We start from the raw sequence: 18,991 nt of genomic DNA on the forward strand, positions 1-18,991 counted from the left end.
GTTCGATCCCGGGTCTGGTCAAGTGGGGATTTGTGGTGGACAAATTGGCGATGGGGCAGGTTTTCTCTGAGTACTTCGGTTTCCCCTGCCAATCTTCATTCCACCAAATTCTCCATCATCATAATCACCTGGGGCAGGCTACAATAGGCCAATCAGTGGCCGCTATGCCGAGTGGACCCAGTTGGACTTCACCCCTCACTAAACGAAAATGCCTAAAAGCCAGAATAAATCAGCCCAAGAAGAGCCACAATGGCTATTACTATGCAACAGTTTGGTAATTATGTCTTCCAACTCTTCGGTTGTCCGCTATGTAACTTCTCATATCACAACTATCTTCACTGACTCTTACAGTTTCTCTTTTCGAATGTTTCCATTAACTTTATAGTTTTTCGACATATGTGGATATACATACGTGTATACTTGCTGGGCAAGCAAAAGTATGTAAAATCATAACTTCATGAAGCTGCTAATTATATAGCTATTCAAGAACTCCCCAGCAATTTAAGGAACCTGAAGATTCATCACTGTTCACAAAGGCCCCCAATGGTCCCTACCCTGACACAGATTGATCTAATCCATACTGCCCCATCCTCTCTAATATCCAGTTTAATATTATTCACCCATGTCTTGGCCTTTCTATGAATATCCTATATGCAATCGTCTCACCCATTCATGCTACACATCCTGCCCATCTCATCCTTCTAATTATAGTTGGAGAAAAGTACAAGTTATGATAGTCCTCATTATGCAGTTTTCTCCAACCTCCTGTCACTCAGTCTCTATTTGGTCCAATTATTCTCCTTACCCCTGTTCTCAAACACCCTCAATCTATGTTCTTCCCTTAATGTCAGACATAGTTTCACACCCATAGAGAACCATAAGCAACATTATAGTTTTGTTTATCTAATTTCTGTTTTTAGACAGCAGACGAGACAGGTTTTGGACTGAATGGGCGCAAGCATTAACTCAATTCAGCGTCCTCTTTAATTTCCTTCTGAATCAAGTTTTGATTTGTTACTGTCATTCCCAAGTATCTGAACTGTCACATTTTCAGAACATTTGTTAGCTATCTTTATATCATGATTTTGCCCTGCATTCTGACGATGAGCCAGCAACATATACTTAGTTCTCTCTGTTTACTTCTAGAGCAATCTCCTTACTAGAGCCAATTAAAGTCTGTGTTTTTCTTTATGGTATCTATATTATCAGCCAGTAGATTCACATCGTCAGCATAGAACAGCTGATGTGACCAATTTAATTTCAGTCCCTCCTGGTTTTACTGGACCTTCTTAATGGCATATTCTAAAGTAAAAGTGAAAAGCATCCCCTTGTTTTAGACCATTCTGGATAGGACACTTACCTGACAAATGTTTACCTATATGGACTTTACTATGCATTTCATTTTAATCAGCCTAACTAGCGTCATGGGTACTCCAAACTCTAGAATATTGTATAATACTTCCCTCCTAACTAAATCATAGACTTTCTTGAAGTCTAAGAATAGCTGATTTACTGTCTCATTATACTCCCATTTTTTCTCCAGTATCTGATGAATGCAAAATATCTGATCAGTACTTCATCTGTTATATCAAAACATACACTTACGATCACCAGTAATTTCATCTATATGGATTTAACATTGAGAGCAGGATATTGGATAAACTTCTGTATGAAGTTAATAGCAGTAATGTCCCATGATAATTACAGTTTTATTGCCTGTCTTGTGAATCGGTACAATAATGGACTCCTTATACTGATCAGGCAATTCTTCCTTATTCCAAATAGAGTTAATTAATATATGGATCTCAGACCGTAATGTTTCACCTCCTGCTTGAATCAGTTCTACTGGAATTTGATAACTACCTGGTGATCTATAACTTTTCAACTTTGCAATAGCAATTTCAGCCTCAAAAGGACTAGGATCAGGCACTAATAATTATGCATCATAATCACATTTATGCAGACATGCACACTTTAAAACTCAGACTTTACTTTGAGACCACATAGAGAATTTCCAATCTTTCCAGTTATTTCTGCCCTCCAATTATGGATTGTAGTGAATAATTTTATTATGAATGAGAGCATTCAGTTTAGGAGATGTAGATTAGATATGCAGAATCACTTCGCCAAACAGATACACAACATGTAATAGCCAGTGGTCAAGACAGGCGTCTTGCTGACACTAATTAGCAGCAGGTGAATAGAGAGCTATCTGGGCAGGGAGTTCGTGATCTCCGAAAGTGTGCCAATTTTGAGTGAAATGAACATGTGGAGACCACCCAGAATATAGATGTACTTCGTAATTCTGCTTCCAAGGAAGTGTTCCCAAATTTAAGCCACAAGAAAGAAAGTGCAGATTTTCACTGAGGTTCAGTTAAATTATATTCATAACTTGCAGAAAGAGGGAATGAAAGTAATTACTGAGTGAAGTGATTTCACTGACAGTGAATATAGTTTAAGATTAATTTTAAGGCCCATTGTAGTAGCCATAGGAATGAAGAGTAGTTCAGTACACACTGTGTATTTATCTGGAACTCAGCAGATCCCTAGGCAGCATTCCATTCCTCTTATGAGCTTGTATGATTTGGCACACTTTCAGTTTATTAACACTTTGTGGATCGCGCACCCTTTAAAAGGTTTTTCGCTTTTAAACATGGCGGACCATTCACATGTTAACAGGTTTTTAAAACATGATAAGTTGCAACACACTAAACATCTCTCTGGCTCCCCCTAGCTAGCACATAGCTGCCTGCAGCTGTGTTATAAGGCTCTGGAATGTCTCCTGACCAATCAGTTACTAGACCTCGCTGTAAGTCTATGCCCCTGCAAAGGAAAATAAATGCCTTTATTTCTTCAAGCTTTATGTAGCAAGCTGTCAGTCAGCAGTTCAATATGGATCAAAGACCAAAGTGGTTGACACCCAAGCAATTTCTTGGAGAACAAGAAATATCTTACTTCTTCTCCGATGAGCTATCTGACGTCCCTTGTGAGTCTGCTAGTGATAGCGACTCACAATCTGATAGTGAGTGTGGCAGGGACAAACAAAAAATTGTGACCACAGACAGTGAAAGTGAAAGTGACCATAGCTCCAACGAATGTGTAGGTAGCAACATTGCAGGGACAGCCACATGGGGAAAAGTACACAAAACGCCTGCTTTGGGACAGTTTACTGGAAATCCAGGGGTGAAGCAAATTCCATCGGACCCAACGCAAGTGTCTGAAGTAGGGGAACTGTTTTTTGGAGATAGTTTCTTTGACATGCAATGTCAGGAAACTAACAGATACTATCTCCAACACCGTGAACATTATGACAGAAGTTATAAGGCGCTGAAGTGGGTGGATGTCACTTCAGCAGAAATGAGAAATTTTTTTGCAATTATCTTTCTAATGGGCCATACAAGGAGGGATAATCTGAAAGAGTATCGGTCAACAGATCCATTTTTAGAAATTCCAATTTTCGGCAAACTAATGAGCCATAAGAGATTTGAGCAAATTTGGTGGAGTTTGCATTTCAATGATAATGAACTGCAACCACAATCAACAAGCAGGCTTTTCAAAATTCAGCCCTTATTGAACTTTTTCGTTTATAAGCCAAACCAACAACTGTCTTTGGACGAATCTGTGATTCCTTGGAGGGGAAGGCTTCCTATGCGAAGATATAATCCTGGGAAACTGACAAAGTATGGCCTACTTGTTCATGTAGTTACTGAAAGCACTTCAGGCTATATTGGAAATTTAGAAATTTATTCTGGTGAAAGAAAGCAATTACAAGAAACTATTCTTTCCGTTTTGGAACCCTATCTTGATCAAAATTACCATGCCTATCAAGACAATTATTACAACAGTGTGGCAACTGCAGAACGCCTATTTTTGAGAAAAGTACGTCTTTGTGGAACAATTAGGGTGAACAGAGGCCTTCCTCCAGATCTGGAAGAGGAATGTAAATCCCTGAAACGTGGTGAAACCACATTCAGGAGGATATTCTTCTTCAGTCCTGGAGGAATACTCGTGTTGTGAATATGATTTCCACAATTCACAATTCGAGCATGGTTGATGTTCAAAGGAGACATGGACAGATAAAGAAGCCTGTTTGTATTTCCAAGTATAATATGTTCATGAAGGGAGTTGATAGAACCAATCAGTACTTGGCCTATTATTCTCTTCCTCGGAAAACAGTAAAGTGGACAAAGAAAGTTGCCTTGTGGCTAATAAATTGTGCCATTTTCAATTCATTTTTGGTTTTCAAAAATCTAAACCCTCATTCAAAATTGAAATATGTGGGGCAATCCAAAAGTTACCGAAATTTGAATTTTGTGCGCGAATGGTTATGAGTATATCAAAATACTGCTAGGTGTCTCCTCACACATCGTTCTTGAATCAGTGTGGCAAGCAGCGTCGAGTTGAGTGGTTGGGTTTATTGTTGGTGAATGTATTTCCACTGTTGTGTTTCCGTGAGTTTGCGGTTTTGCGATGGATGACCTGAGAGAGCAGCGTGTCTGTATAAAGTTTAGTTTCAAACTTGGGAAAACCGCTGCAGAAACGCACCAAATGTTGAAGCAAGCTTTTGGTGAAAACAGTTTAGGCCAGACACAAACTTATAAGAGGTATAAGCGTTTTAAAAATGGCCGAACATTGACTGATGACGACGATCGTTCGGGACGGCCGTCAACGGGCAAAACACCAGAAAATGTCACAAAAGTTATGGATCTGATTCTGCAAGATCGTAGACTGACCATTCAAGACCTCTGTAACACCTTGGGACTAAGTTATGGTACATGTCAACGAATTTTGTCAGAGGAACTGAACATGAGGAGGATTGCGGCGAAGTTTGTGCCACGACTGCTGCAAAATGAACAGAAGCAGCATCGCTTGGAAGTCTGCAGGGAACTTCAGCAACAGCTTCAAGAGGATCCAAACTTTCTTTCGAAGGTTGTCACTGGTGGCAAAAGTTGGGTTTATGGCTATCACCCTGAAAGCAAGCAGCAATCGTCGCAATGGAAGAGCACTTCTTCACCTCGGCCAAAAAAAGCTCAACAAGTCAAGAGCAACATTAAGTTTTTTTGATACTGACGGGATTGTTCATAAGGAGTTCATCCCTCCTGGTCAGACTGTCAATAAAGAGTTCTATCGCGATGTTCTAAGGCGTTTGGGGGAGGACATGAGAAAACGTCCAGAGAAGTGGCGCACAAACAACTGGGTACTCCACCATGACAATGCACGATCACATATGGCTTATATTGTGCAGGAATTTTTGGCTAAAAACGAGATGGCAGTTGTTCCCCACCCACCCATGTATTAGGCATTTCTGCTGAATGTGGCAAAAGCCTGGGCTACAGACCACATGGTGGTGGCAGAACCAGCGGCAGACAGTCTTAATACGACCGGGGCCGTCTACTCCCACCCCATGTAGGCCTCATTTTGACCCCCCTGGGCGACTTTCGGGTGATATGAGGAAACACCCTCACGAAAATTGTGAAGAGTGAACATTTCAAGGGGAAGCAGCCTTCTAGGCAATGCCGTGTTTGCACAATTCACAAGAAAAGGAGTAGGACTGCCTACATTTGCAAGTTTTGTGNGTAATGCCACTTCACAGAGGGGAATGTTTCGAGAAATATCACACCCTCAAGCACTTCTAGAAGCATTGGTAAGTGTTCTAAAAAAATTTTAATTCATAAAATTAATTTTTAAAGTGAACAGTGCACAAGTTAGGGTAGTAGGTATAAAAATGCTGGTCCGCAGGGTGATTTAAATATTTAAATTGCCGGTCCGCAAAGTGTTAAGAGCACAGCATCACTTTATTGCCAAGATGTCAACCAGTGTATCCAAACCAAAAACCATACCCCAATGTGAGAAGCATATTAATCCCCAAAGAGACAAGCAGGCTTCAAACTACCAAGATGGTGCCATGTGGTGTGTATGGCTTCTCAGTAGCATCCACTACCCTACCATCTATTATGAACTAATGTATAAGGGGTGAGCCTTCTTGGCCCTTCCACCACGACCACAGTGAGTGTATCACAGGATATTACTAACATTACATGGATGAATTCAGTAAATTCACTTTATGCATTTATGCCTCATGAAGCTGAAGAATGACAGCATAAAATGTACTAAATTTCATATATTTTGCATAAAACACATTTGAACCTAGTGTATTCAATGAAATATTCTTCAACATTAACTATGGTCTTAAAGCAAATATACAGCCTTGATTGGCCTTATAGTGTACAATCTGCTCTAGACTTGTCATGTGTACAGAAAGGCAATAATAACATTCCTCCAAGGCTTAAACAAACCACATTTACATGTACATCAACCAGTGAAGTCTTCTGGGGTTTAACACCACACTGTTCAGAGAGTAGGAAAAATAAGGAACCAGCAGAAGTAGGTGATAAGCTGACCTGATTTCATGTCTGGGTTACTCTCCAGTCCTGAAAATAGAGGTAATACATTCCTCGAAGATGTCAGGCTTTCTCCAAATTACATGGAAATTCAAACCTGAAAACCATAATCTTCTTAGTCACTGCCCTGAGAAACAAAGATTCAATGAATGCACATAATTTCCAAACTGATCAAAATTATGAAAAGGTATCTTACCACAACAAGAGCCTACAGTAAGTAAAACAAACCAGGTATCTCATCACCCCTTACTATAAAGTACTTCTCTCAATGAATTGCTGTAGACCATCCATGTACTTTATAATTTCATACTGCATGCCAACATTTCCTTTCTTACTAAACTCGGAACTTTTATGCTACTCATTTAATACACTGTCATTAAATACTGTTACATATCTAATAATTGACATATTTCCCCTTTAATGGGCTCTTACATAAATATATCAAAACCTTCCTCATACTGCCATTTAGTTATCGATCACCTAATTCAGTTACACAAGATACTTCTGCTGAAGCAAATCTCTACTGATTAAGAAAATGTACTGAGAAGCTTGGCAATCCTCCCTTACCTTTCCTCTTATTAACACACTGAAATACAAGCTGCTGCTTAAAATGTGTATTAAATTAATTCCCAGATTTAAAAATGACTATTACAGAATTTTCACAACAGTAGAGGATTAATGCTGTTGTTCAACAAGTAAACTGTTTCAGCTCTGATGCAATCATGTTTCACTGATGTGAATGTAGCTAACACAACGTGAACAAGGGGATTTCTCAATCATCACAATGCGCCAGCAAATTTCATATTCACAATTCTATTCTTGGTTGATGAAATGATGTTGCCATGGGCCAATGTGTCAATCTTTAAGGGAAGTAAACTTGCCATGAAGATGAAGATTGCTAATTTCTCTGAAGTATAGGCAAACCAGCCCACCACAAAACGGCATTATGCTCCAAAATAAAAATACAAGTACACTCAACTCTCGATTATCAGGGATAAAAATCACGATTAACCGAAAACCCGGTTAAGACAAATTTTATTAAAAGTAGTACTGTAATACTGTACCTTCATAATACTATAGGCCTACCTGTATTTAAATTTATTCAACCTCATTTTTATGTCATCTCATGGCCTATTTAATACATTTTTTTACATTACACTGAAGTATGAATTAGTTATTTCAATTACAGTGTTCAACAACATCCAACACTTTTTACGAACAGTCACACTTAACACTTAAAAAAATTTAATATTGTCGTCTGCTTTTTCGCGGCATTTTCCTTTTTACAGATATCCGTACGAAGCCTACGTAATATTAACTTGTCACTTAGTAAACTGTTCTCTTCACTTTCAAGACAGTCTAGTAAGAATTCCAAATGATTAAGAGCAGCACCATGTAATATTTTCTTACTGTTGTGCCGCAATTTCGAGACTGAAAATCAAAAGACATTGCCTAAATGTTTCAAGACTTGCGAAAAGTGTTTTACAGCAATCGAGCAAAGATGACAACACATGGACTAGGGATCTAGGTTAAGAATGTTGATGATCAGCATTTACGCGTAATCACATAAGTAGGAAGCTCCGCTAACTGGGCCACTGGAGTACAATATTATCAAATATGCAGCAACGAGGCACTACGGACCCGCCCACCCCCAAAGGGAATAGCCAATGAAAACCCTCCACTCTGAAATTTAGAACAAAGGGAGTAGTTAACCTCCCTCTTTCACCAACTGCAGAGCCCGCAGCAAAATTAGTGTATACAAAAATGAGAAAAAAACTCAATGGCGATCTGATCAAAAACCTAATAACCAGTTGTCAGCCGGAGGCTCTATTCAACATGGGTCTTACAAGTGGTGGAGTCTAGCATGCGTCTCTTATCTGAAGTAAGTCATGTTTGCTCATATAAGCCATGCTGTTAAACTTTATGGTTGTTGGTAAAGTGTTGTTCGTTAAATGTGAAAGCAATGTCCAGTGTGCCCAGCGAGCCCTTAGGGTAGAATACGAAAAATAATGTAACGAGTGATGACTGAGGTGCTAGTGTAGTAAAGTTGGTAGACGTTAGACAGTGTTATGATAACTAGTAGTGTGCAGAGCACGCCCATTTGTTATTCATAGTGGTGACCATTGATTTGTGATAAACACATACGTAGGCTGTATATGTATGGGTTTAGGAGAAAAATAAGTAAGGGGAAGTCTTCTGATAGAATAGTGGATAATTGTGAAATGAGTCAAAACAGTAGAGAGAAAGAGACAGACTCAAGTCCTACACCCCAGAAGGGGAGATCATGATGAAGCATAGCGTGGTGTGGTAAAGGCACTATGTAAGTCCCGACCAAGAATCGGTAGCGTTAATATTGTAAATAATAGTGTAGAATTATGTAATGAGTAGTAGGGAATGGAGAGTGGAAAAAGGTTCATGTCGAACGATTAATACTTGCATATTCTCATGAGCCGAAATAGGAGAAAGAGAGAGAGACAGACCCACAGTCTTACACCCCAGAAGGGGAGATTATGATGAAATGATAGCCTGACGACATATAGAGATGATGTAGTCCCGGCTGAACGTCGGCCTTGTTAATATTGTAAATAGGATACAAATTAAAGGTGAATCGACCAGTGTGCCTAGGGTAGGACAGAGATGGTATCGAGTAATAGTAATGATACAGTGACAGTCTCGAGCCATCTGCTCCAGGCGAGAGACTAGAACGGAGTCAGAACTATCATGCCCCGAGACCAAGTGTAAACCGACAGACGTCGGCATTCTTTTATTGTAAATAGCGTAAATAGGATAGGTTGTACCGAGAGTTATAATTCACCCTCACCAACTCAACCTTCCCCCGACCGATCCCGAGGATCCTAGCCCAAAAGAAAGGTAGAACAGCCCCCCCAGGCAGGCAACGGCAGCCGAATTCAACGACAGTTAAGGGTGAGGGACTAGAAGTGGACAGGGATAGTAGACTCGCCTGCCATGCAGGCAGCACTTAGTAGCATTTTTATCAACTCCCCCCTACGCCAATAATAAGTGGTGGCAGTGGCGGCTACCTCCACGCCCCCTGTCACCACGGCAGAACACTTACTAGCAGCACTGTCCACCTCTTCCTCATTCTCACTTTCTTCCCGTTCTTCTGGCTGCACCCCCCTTGAACTTACGATTTCATCACTGCTTAACATTTCGAAGCCCGGCTCACACAAGTCATAATCAAACCACTCTCTTATATTTTCCTCGTTGACTTCTTCACCACTATGAACTTGGTTAGCCAATTTTGTCAATTCTATGGCTATCTCATTTTCACTGAATCCAGTGAATCCATGGATTTCATCATCTTCATTAGTGATGAAAGGCATCAGTTTCTTCCATGAATTTTTCAATACAGATGGCTTTACTGTACCCCCCCCTCCTGATGAAATTTCGTATATGGCATGGTATATGAAGATCGATACAAAGAGACTAACTGTGGTGGCGTATCTGTCCTTGAAACTTTCCACAAATCCTTGCATTTTTTCACCCCTACCCTAGAACATTGTGTTAGCATAACGGGACCAAAAAATGCAGAGCTCGTTTCACACTAGTGCGAAAATAGTGTTACAACTCACCATGTGAAACAGAAGTGAATGAGTACCAAACAACATATAAGCCTCAAATAGCCCCAGTCGACCCGGTTAAGCCGCAAACCAGTTTATCCACCCCCGGATAATCGAGAGTTGAGTGTATCAGCAAGTGTGAAGAATTAAAACAATCAATACTTCCTAATTTTAAAATGAGACTCTGTCAATCTATAATGCTTCAGAAGACCTTTGACAGTCACATTTTGATTCTATGCAATCTCAATCAAAAAACAATACTGCATGCAGAGTGACAGACATCAGATGGTATAAACGACTGCTTTCAATGAGACAGATCTGTAAATTCACATCTTCCTCATTTGGCAAGGTTCCCATGTAAGCAAACTGAATGATAAAATGGGTTATGGTCACTTCAGTTATTTTCAAGTAAGTACCCATGAAATGTTGAATAAAATTAAACAACTCAAACTCAATACATTTAGCAGCAGCATCTGCTGCACAACACAATGCAGATGAAATACCTGACATGGTCTACAGAAAGCCTTTGGTTTCTTACTTTGGTTACAGTTCCTTCATTTATTGCCCAATTTATGAATTTTATTCTGTATAACCTATTCTAAAACAATCTTCAGTTTTTAAATTCCAAAGCCAGAATTCATAGATAATCACATAAGCTAAAACTTGGAGTTTATTATTTCAAGAATAAATAATGCAGTGCTGTCTTAACCACCAGTTCATGGCAGCACGACCTACAATGGGACAGAATCATTTGGGTGTAAAAAGACTTAAATATTTAATGGTGTACTGCTGTTCTTAAGTAGAATAAATTTTCTTAATAACAATAAACAACTGGGCATTAATATGTATAAATAAAAAATTTGGAACCTTTGAAACTGAAGTTCCTCAGTCGTCACTAGGGACCGGATTTTTATGCCCTAGTAATCCCTTAAATATGTATGCATTTATGCATGAAAAACTCCTAAAATATGCACATAAAAAGTTCCTACCAAGTATTAAAATTTATTTTACATTATTTTAAGACCAACAAATCAACATTTAAGTTAATTTTATGTACTCATTGAAGGATTCACTTGCAATGAAAGCTATACTTAAATACAAATCATGCAACAAAGCCAGGATTTCTTCATTACAAGTTAAAAAAACCAATGGCACTCATATTTAGCTCTCCAAGCTTTCAACTTCTCTTCTGTCGCAGTTCGCCTCCTATTGTCTATTTTTTCCACCTCTCAGGAACTTAAGGGTGCATGTACAAAAGCCACTATTTGCCTCACTGTTAATGATTATATACTTGGTAGTTCAGTACATTTACCGGTTAAAATTTTGTCAAATTAAAAATGTGTTCATATCCTGGGTTGTTTGAAAGAATGCTGCGTATCTTTTCTCTTACTACTTCACCAACTCTTCCAGTAACCAAATTCAATTTGTAAACAGTGGTTTTGAATACACATAATGATTGATACAAAGTAGTATTGCTATTGCTTGCCTCCAGTGAAGAAATGGCGGATGGAAGATGAGAGAAGTGAGCAGATATATAGGAAAGGATTAGTTTCTGGTTCTGCGTTTTTAGTACATCTTGGGCAATGTGAAGTGATGCTGCACTTTTGGGATCAAATGTATTCATGACATTCTTAACTGTTTCTAAATGTTTAATATAATAACTCATTGCACGTAGCCACATGCAGAAGCGTGTTAAAATCAGTTCTGGTGGAGGTGGAACATTCAGTGCTACTGATTTAAAGGCTTCTCTTCTATGTGGAGCTTTAACAAATACCTTCTTCACAGAAGACACCAACTTGTCAACAAGTAGAAAATTTTCACGAATTGTTTCAGCAACATGGTGCAACTCATGGACAAGGCAAGTCAAATGTGTCATATTTGGAAATATGACTTTAAGAGCAGTACCAGGGCTTTGATCATATATCTTGCTGCACCAGTCACAAAGAGCAATACACCCTCATACTGAATGCCTTTCGGCCATAGTAAATTCAGGGAACTTATAAAAAAAAATTGGAAACTGCGGAGCTATTTGTGGTTTCAGATTGCTGTACTGCAAGAAGATATGGGGTAGATTGTTCATTCTTGTTAAAGGTTCAAACTATAATATTTGCAACAAACCATCCCTCACAGTCTTATGGTTCATTGCTTGATACCCACACAAAATTATCTTGAATCTTATCTCTAATGTTTTCAGTTGTAAGATCGTAACACTGCTTCACAAAATTTTTGCTCATAGTAGATCATCCAGCACTTTGCACTGTGTATACTTCTCTGTAGAGTTTCTCAGAGAAGGACTGATTACCACAACAGATTATCTGGCGCTAAGAAGGCTTTGCACAAGTCAAAGGATAACTGTGAAAAACTATTAACATGAAGACGATGAACATGAAATTTTCAACATAAAAAATATAATGATAAACATTTTAAAAAGAAAATATGCAGCATATATAGAGAGCTTTGAAAATATTAAGCTCATGCACAAAACATGAAAACTATGCATTTACATGCACCATCAAACCATGTCTAAAATTTAAGAAATGAAGTAATTCATACGTATATCCAAATGAGCATACTTTTTGGTTGCAAGAAAGAAATATGCATTTTCATTAAAATCCGGTCCCCAGTCATCACACCCTATTCATTTTTCATTGTGTAAGTCAAACATTAATATTATCAGGCATGTGCAACTCTCAAATTTATTAATTATTATTATTTATTGAATAAAGAGAAAATTTCTCGATTTATTAATCTTTCTTCGTGAAACCTTGAACAAAATATTCTGCAAATTGCTTTTCCTTTGCTTGCTGGTATCTGATATCAAAAGGGATGGGAACTGTATTTGCTAAAATAAAATTAAATCTTCTGTGCAGGCATGTTTCCTAATGCAGTGTCATCTTACATTAGGAATCACTGTCCATTTAGGTAAATATGGTAGTATCCTTTAATGCACTGTGACAAAGTGATTTGTGCAACAGATCATTATAATGAAAGTATTGATCTACTGGAGAAAATTCTCATTCTTATCTCAATTCTTGAAATTTTTTTCCAAATTCGTCTTGAACCGAGAAAGATATTCTTGCACATGCCTAAATATTCTTATAAAACACCATAACAAGTCTGACAATATTTTTAGACTTAACTACACCAATATGTCACTGAGGCAGTGTAACTATTTACAGCCTACCACATTTATATTAGTCTTTCTAATATTTTCAGGATCATAACTTAAGCGATTTCCATCTTAGACTCTGCTTTCCTTCTCTCCTCTACAACTGAAACGCACTTCCTGATCTCAAATCCAATGGCAGCTCCCATTGGTGGAGGAACAGCGTTACCAATCTGCAATATCAAAAATGCATTATTACTGGTCACATTCATAATAAGTTTCAATCTACCAATCAGTTATTAAAGACATTAAAATTGGTGATGAAAAAGTAACTTACCAGTTTGTTTGTCTAGATATGATAAAGTTTCAAGGTACATATCCAACACATAAAAATCAGATGAACAAGACTACACTAAGCAGTTTATAACCAATAACACACTAAAATTACAGCACAACGAACAACTATTTCACACACCCCTCCACCACATGATAAAGAAAAATATTGTGGCATGCCGCCAGAAAGCTGGAATGATTGAGTAGATCGGGGTTGATTTTCTAGGCAACAACCAGCGTTCCCGCCGCAACGCCTAGGAATCGGAACGCATCCATTGCCATACAACAGCTGGCAATATCCAAGCAATATGTTGTTTAAAGCAGCATTTCAATAGAAGCAGGCAAGGTTAACCCTTCAACATGGTATTCCCTATTGAGTCCAAGTGCAAGTGATAAGAGTCCAACTGTGAAAAGTGACTAGTTCAGTTTGTATTTGATGTTAGCAGGAAAGAGTTGATATTCGGCAACCAAACAAAAGAGTTCTCATCTGATTAGAGCAGGAGGCACTTCACCAAGATAGGGGAGCAGAAGTGTTGTAACAATGGAAGAGAAATGTGTAAAGGACATTATAAGTGGAGAATAAATGGAAGCATGAGTGTAAAAGTTACTGTCCAATAAATATTCGTTCAAATCCGAAACACACATAATTTCTTGTCGTGTTGCCTAGCAAACATGTGACAATATTATAAATTTCTAATAAATAACATGAAGAAGAAATTAGGCATAACCATTTAATAATTACAGAAGCTGACAAAGGCAGCTCATTAGTAATAACACAGAGGCAAGAATATAATAAAAAATATACATGTTCATAACTATGGCACCTTTCCAAGAACACGTAGACATTACTGATAATTACCAAAGAAAAAATTTGAAATAATAACAATAACCATCATAATCTCATCAGTAAAGCGTATGAAATGGAAACATATAAACCGCAATCCACAAGCCCTCAAAATATGCAGATTGATCAAATTACATAAACTAAATAAATCCATTAAACCCATAGTCAATTGGTGAAATACTCTAGCTTACAAATTAGTGAAACATTTCAGTAATCTTCTACAATCATTTGTTCAATTACAACTCCTTCAATGTATATATCAAACCCTTCCATTTAACTACTGATCTTCAACTCCTGATATAAGAAAAAGTTCTTTTGATATAAAAAACAAGTATACAAATATTCCTGTTCAAGAAAACAATTACATAATTTTCAATATTTTCACCTTCTATAACTCAATGCACAATGCATTTAAACAACAAATATTACACATAAAAGGTAAGGGAAACATGTCCATGTGCTTAACTAAGCACTATGGCATGAAGATGTATGGGGGAGTGGATGTATAGATCCATGTTTTCTTGACCTCAGCACTAGCTAGATGTGAGTGGTCAGCTTCACGCCTGGCCACTTTAACTGTGGGGAAAGAGCCCCTCGTACCCAATGGTATGAGGCTGGGCAGGCTCCAGGGCTAGTCTGATAGACTTGAAGAAGTGAAAATTCTTGCCCCCACTGTGCTCAAACTCTGGCCCCTTGGCCGTCTAGCCCATAGCCAGTCCCTATACTGAATGCACTATCCCCAAGACTTAATATCAACCAAAACTACTTTAAACATGATGAACAATAATACTGTGACGTGATGCGCTATGCAGGACACCCCTCCCCCCGCCAGCGGTGACGTAACACCATCAGAGCACTGTCGTTAGTAGGGTAGCAGGCAAGTCAACATTCCTTCCCCTACCCCACCAGCGGTGATGTGGCCAAGGAATGCCGCGTTTGCTATGCAGCCGTAAACAACTCCCGACAGCATTGCCAGTAACACCTGTAAACACGGCGCCAGACAACAGTGGTGCCTATGACGTGGCTGTTTTCTGTGCTGTCTGTAACGGGGCTAAATAAGGAGCAGCGAACGCTGTTTACAGTTAGTTACGAGTTACGAGTTAGCCAGCAGTGAGTCAGTCAACCAGTCAGTTGTAGTCAAGCCTTTGCAGGCCAAGTAATTGTAATACTGCAGACAGCAGTAGCTGTGAGATTGTAAACTGTGTGATTGTATGAGCGAGTGTGAAATAAATTCGCTATATCCAATACGGCGTGAAGTTACTTGTCACGCGTTATACGCCCAACACGTGACAATATATACAAACTGAAGGATGCTATGGGACCCTCCACCTCAGTGATCTTCTCTGAAACATACTGTATATACAGTATCTGAAATACATGTCTATGTACCAAATTTTGAAGACAAACTATCATAGGCTGCTTTAGGTACGTTGCCGATATTCTGGTCATTTGTAATACCCAACTCGTGAACATCATCAATGCAACAGCATTCAATAATCAACATCATCACATAAATTTCACCTTAGAAAGAGAATTTTATAACCAAACATAACAATTACCAATGAATCATTTGGATCGATTTCAGCATAAACCACAATCTACCTATACAGATATAATAATCTCTAATGCTTGATGTCACCTCTACAATAAATGTCAGCTATAAATTTTCTTATAATCACAATAAATGCATATCCTATGCCCCCCTCAAAAGAAGAAGAAACCATAACTAAAATCCTTCAGAATCATCTAGAACAAATTAAAACAAAATTTTAACATAATAATCCAAATCAGATGAAAATAACAAAAAAATGGGCAGCATTTACATACTTTGACAAAGAAACTATGGCAGTGTGAAGCAGGTGGCCAGCAGCAATCTGCTCACTACCTGATTCATGCTGGCTTCTTGCTTGGATTATTCTTCAACCATGAAGATGGAGGCAACATGTTCCGCTGAGACATCAGGTAACTTTCAGCAGACTATATGGCATTATATCCCAGAAGACAGAACTCTTGAGAAGAGTTAGTTCTTTTCAGTCATTGCAATTAAAAGTAATAAATAGAAATGTTAAACGTAAGAAAACAAATGTATACATGAATGGGCAATTATTTCATTTTCTTAAAAGGGGCAAAATGCCATAACATGATATATGGTTAACAAATTATTCAAATTTTCTGCTCCAAATTATATCCTCAAAATTTCCTACAGTTTGCCCATAGCACTGTATATGCAAATTGTTACCTGTACAGGGTATACACAAAAGAATGGTGCAGTTTCAAAAGTTAATAAGAAATCTATTTCTCAACTTACACGGGCACAACATACACCATCAGTGGCGGCAACTGCCCAAGTTTCTCATGCATTAATTACAAACCTTCAATATGTGCACTCTGAGTCACATGACACACATCCACTCAGAAATGAAACTCATCCCAAACCCAGTGTAGCATGTCTGCTGTAATGGCCCACATCACAAAGTTCATGGATGGACGTGGGCAATGGTGGTACATAAACGCTGTCTTTAATGAACCCCAAAAGAAACAAATTGCACTGTGTAAGATCTGGTGAACGGGGTGGCCAAGGGAAAAGGTTGTCTACATTTGCTGCAGCACATCCAATCCAGCGCTGTGGAAGAACGTGATTGAGAAACACTCGTAAATTCCTGTGAAAATGGGGAGGAGCTCTGTCCAGTTGTAGAATGTACTTGTCATGATTGGTATTCAGTTGGGGTAACAACCAGCTTTCCAACATGTCCAAAAATGAGTCACTAGTCACAGTTGCTTCATAAGAGAAAAACAGGCCATGCACTTTCTAGTGGGACACCGCACAGAAAACACTGACTATTGGAGAGTCACGCTAGTGCTCTATTGGTGCATGTGTTGCTTGGTTCCCCAGACACGGACATGGTGTCTGTTCACCTTGCCACTGATGTGGAATGTCCCTTTATCAGAGAAGATCAGTCTTTCTACGAACCCATCTTCCTCCATTTTCAACTGCATCTCCATGCAAAAGTCACACGAAGTGAACTGCTGGTAGCGCATGAGAAACTTGGACAGTTGCCGCCAGTGATGGTGTTAGTTGTGCCCGTGTATTGTGAGAAATAAATTTTTTATTAACTTTTGAAACCACACCATTCTTTTGTATATACCCTGTATATAAGGGAGGGGGAAGAGGTATAGTTAGAGATTAAAAATACCCGCATGTACAACATAAAGCTTCATACAAACAAGATATGTATAATGGATATGTATGAAAATAAACAAAGATAATGGGATTAGTTACAATAAATAAAATGAAGGAATACCAAATATGGAAGTATAAAAATGAAAGAGTATGAATATTACTAACCTGCCGGTGTTTGTCAAGAATCGAACCAAAGAAGCGATATGTGTCAGGGAATCCTTGTGATCGAGCACATTCCCGTACACTCACAACCCGTGCCTGTTCTGGATGTAGTACCCGGCCCTGATAATAAAAGGAAGAAACAACATGGAAGTAATCTAACAGTGTAATGGCTCATGTGAGAAATGCAATGATAAGAAACTTACTCATTTTTTTGGCAAACTTATGCTTGGGATTTCTGCCTTGACCTTAAAATTCCTTACTTATACTAAAAACCGCAATTTCCAGATACCTGCAAACTTCATCACAAGCTTGACATCATTTTTAGGTGGCTTCTTTGCCTTGAGGGAAAGAAGCAGGAGCATGAAATAACCATGCTGTCTGTGCATCCACACATTTGAACCTTTGAATAAGGTGAACAATTTTCTTGAAACTTGGTATGAACATTGTGCCATTGGAGGCCACCCAAATATCATACTTCTTAACTTCATAATTAGTAATAGGAATATGGTGGACGAGTGAACTTGTTGGGTGAGAGCAACATCAGTGCCACTTAATTTAGGGGCCTGATATGATGTGCGGTAACAACTCTTATTAGGTATGTGTGTTTGTGTTTGCTAGGGTAATACTTTTGTAAAATGTAAAATAAAAATGTGGTGGCCATATAAAATATTTACTTAGCTTTTGGTTTCAGTGATAACTAAGGAACTATTAAAATGTGGCATTGGAAGAGATCATAACACCCCTACACATTACATGACTTATTGTTTGTATGCTAAAAATTTCAAACATGGTACAAATCTTGGAATGACAAAGCATCCAGCATAAACAAGTGTATTGTAAATAATCCTATTATTCATATAGCCTTACACAATTCTGTACTCTGGGGCCAACTTCAGAGGCTTAAGTGTAAAAGGAACTTCCTGACACTCAACATACAGTCTGTAAAGATCTAAAGTCATGAAAACATAAACAAGAATGACGTTCAAATATTGTCTCCGGTGCACAGGCATAAATTCTGTTTCTGACAATGTCTATATAGACAAAATATTTTATCTTGTAGCTTGTCACAGAGAAATGGTAAAGACAGAGCTGTTTCTGTGCTCAAGTACCATTTTATGAAGATACATGAGGCAGCAGAGGAACAGCTCTACACATTCTTAATCTAACATGTACATACTTGTAAGTAGTAAACTTCATCCTCCAGCTACACTACCCCCATGTACCCATAAAGATACATAAACGGGTGGGCCCCAGAATAGGTCTTCATGTGGTGTCAAAAAGACAAATACATACCCTTATAAGGAAACAGACCCTGCTTATCTGCAGAGTTTAAGAGCTTAATAAGATCTATATTTTTTAGTTTTTTCACCAGTAACTGTTTTA

The 18,991-nt window shown here is 38.5% G+C and overlaps 1 protein-coding gene across 2 annotated transcripts in view; it reads right to left on the reverse strand.

The window, feature by feature from the left end:
* Positions 1–13,086: 13,086 nt before the first annotated feature.
* LOC111866393 (DNA (cytosine-5)-methyltransferase 1) overlaps positions 13,087–18,991 on the reverse strand; it is an 88,816-nt gene continuing 82,911 nt past the window's right edge. For both annotated transcript variants that reach the window (XM_023855293.2, XM_023855292.2), the window contains exons 27-28: positions 17,612–17,728; positions 13,087–13,321 (exon numbers count right to left, since the gene is read on the reverse strand). In XM_023855293.2, the coding sequence (XP_023711061.1) occupies positions 13,208–13,321; positions 17,612–17,728 (231 nt within the window). In that variant the 3' untranslated portion in view covers positions 13,087–13,207. The remainder of the gene's footprint in view (positions 13,322–17,611; positions 17,729–18,991) is intronic.

This window comes from Cryptotermes secundus, unplaced genomic scaffold, assembly GCF_002891405.2.
Source record: "Cryptotermes secundus unplaced genomic scaffold, Csec_1.0 scaffold41, whole genome shotgun sequence".
Taxonomy (NCBI): domain Eukaryota; kingdom Metazoa; phylum Arthropoda; class Insecta; order Blattodea; family Kalotermitidae; genus Cryptotermes; species Cryptotermes secundus.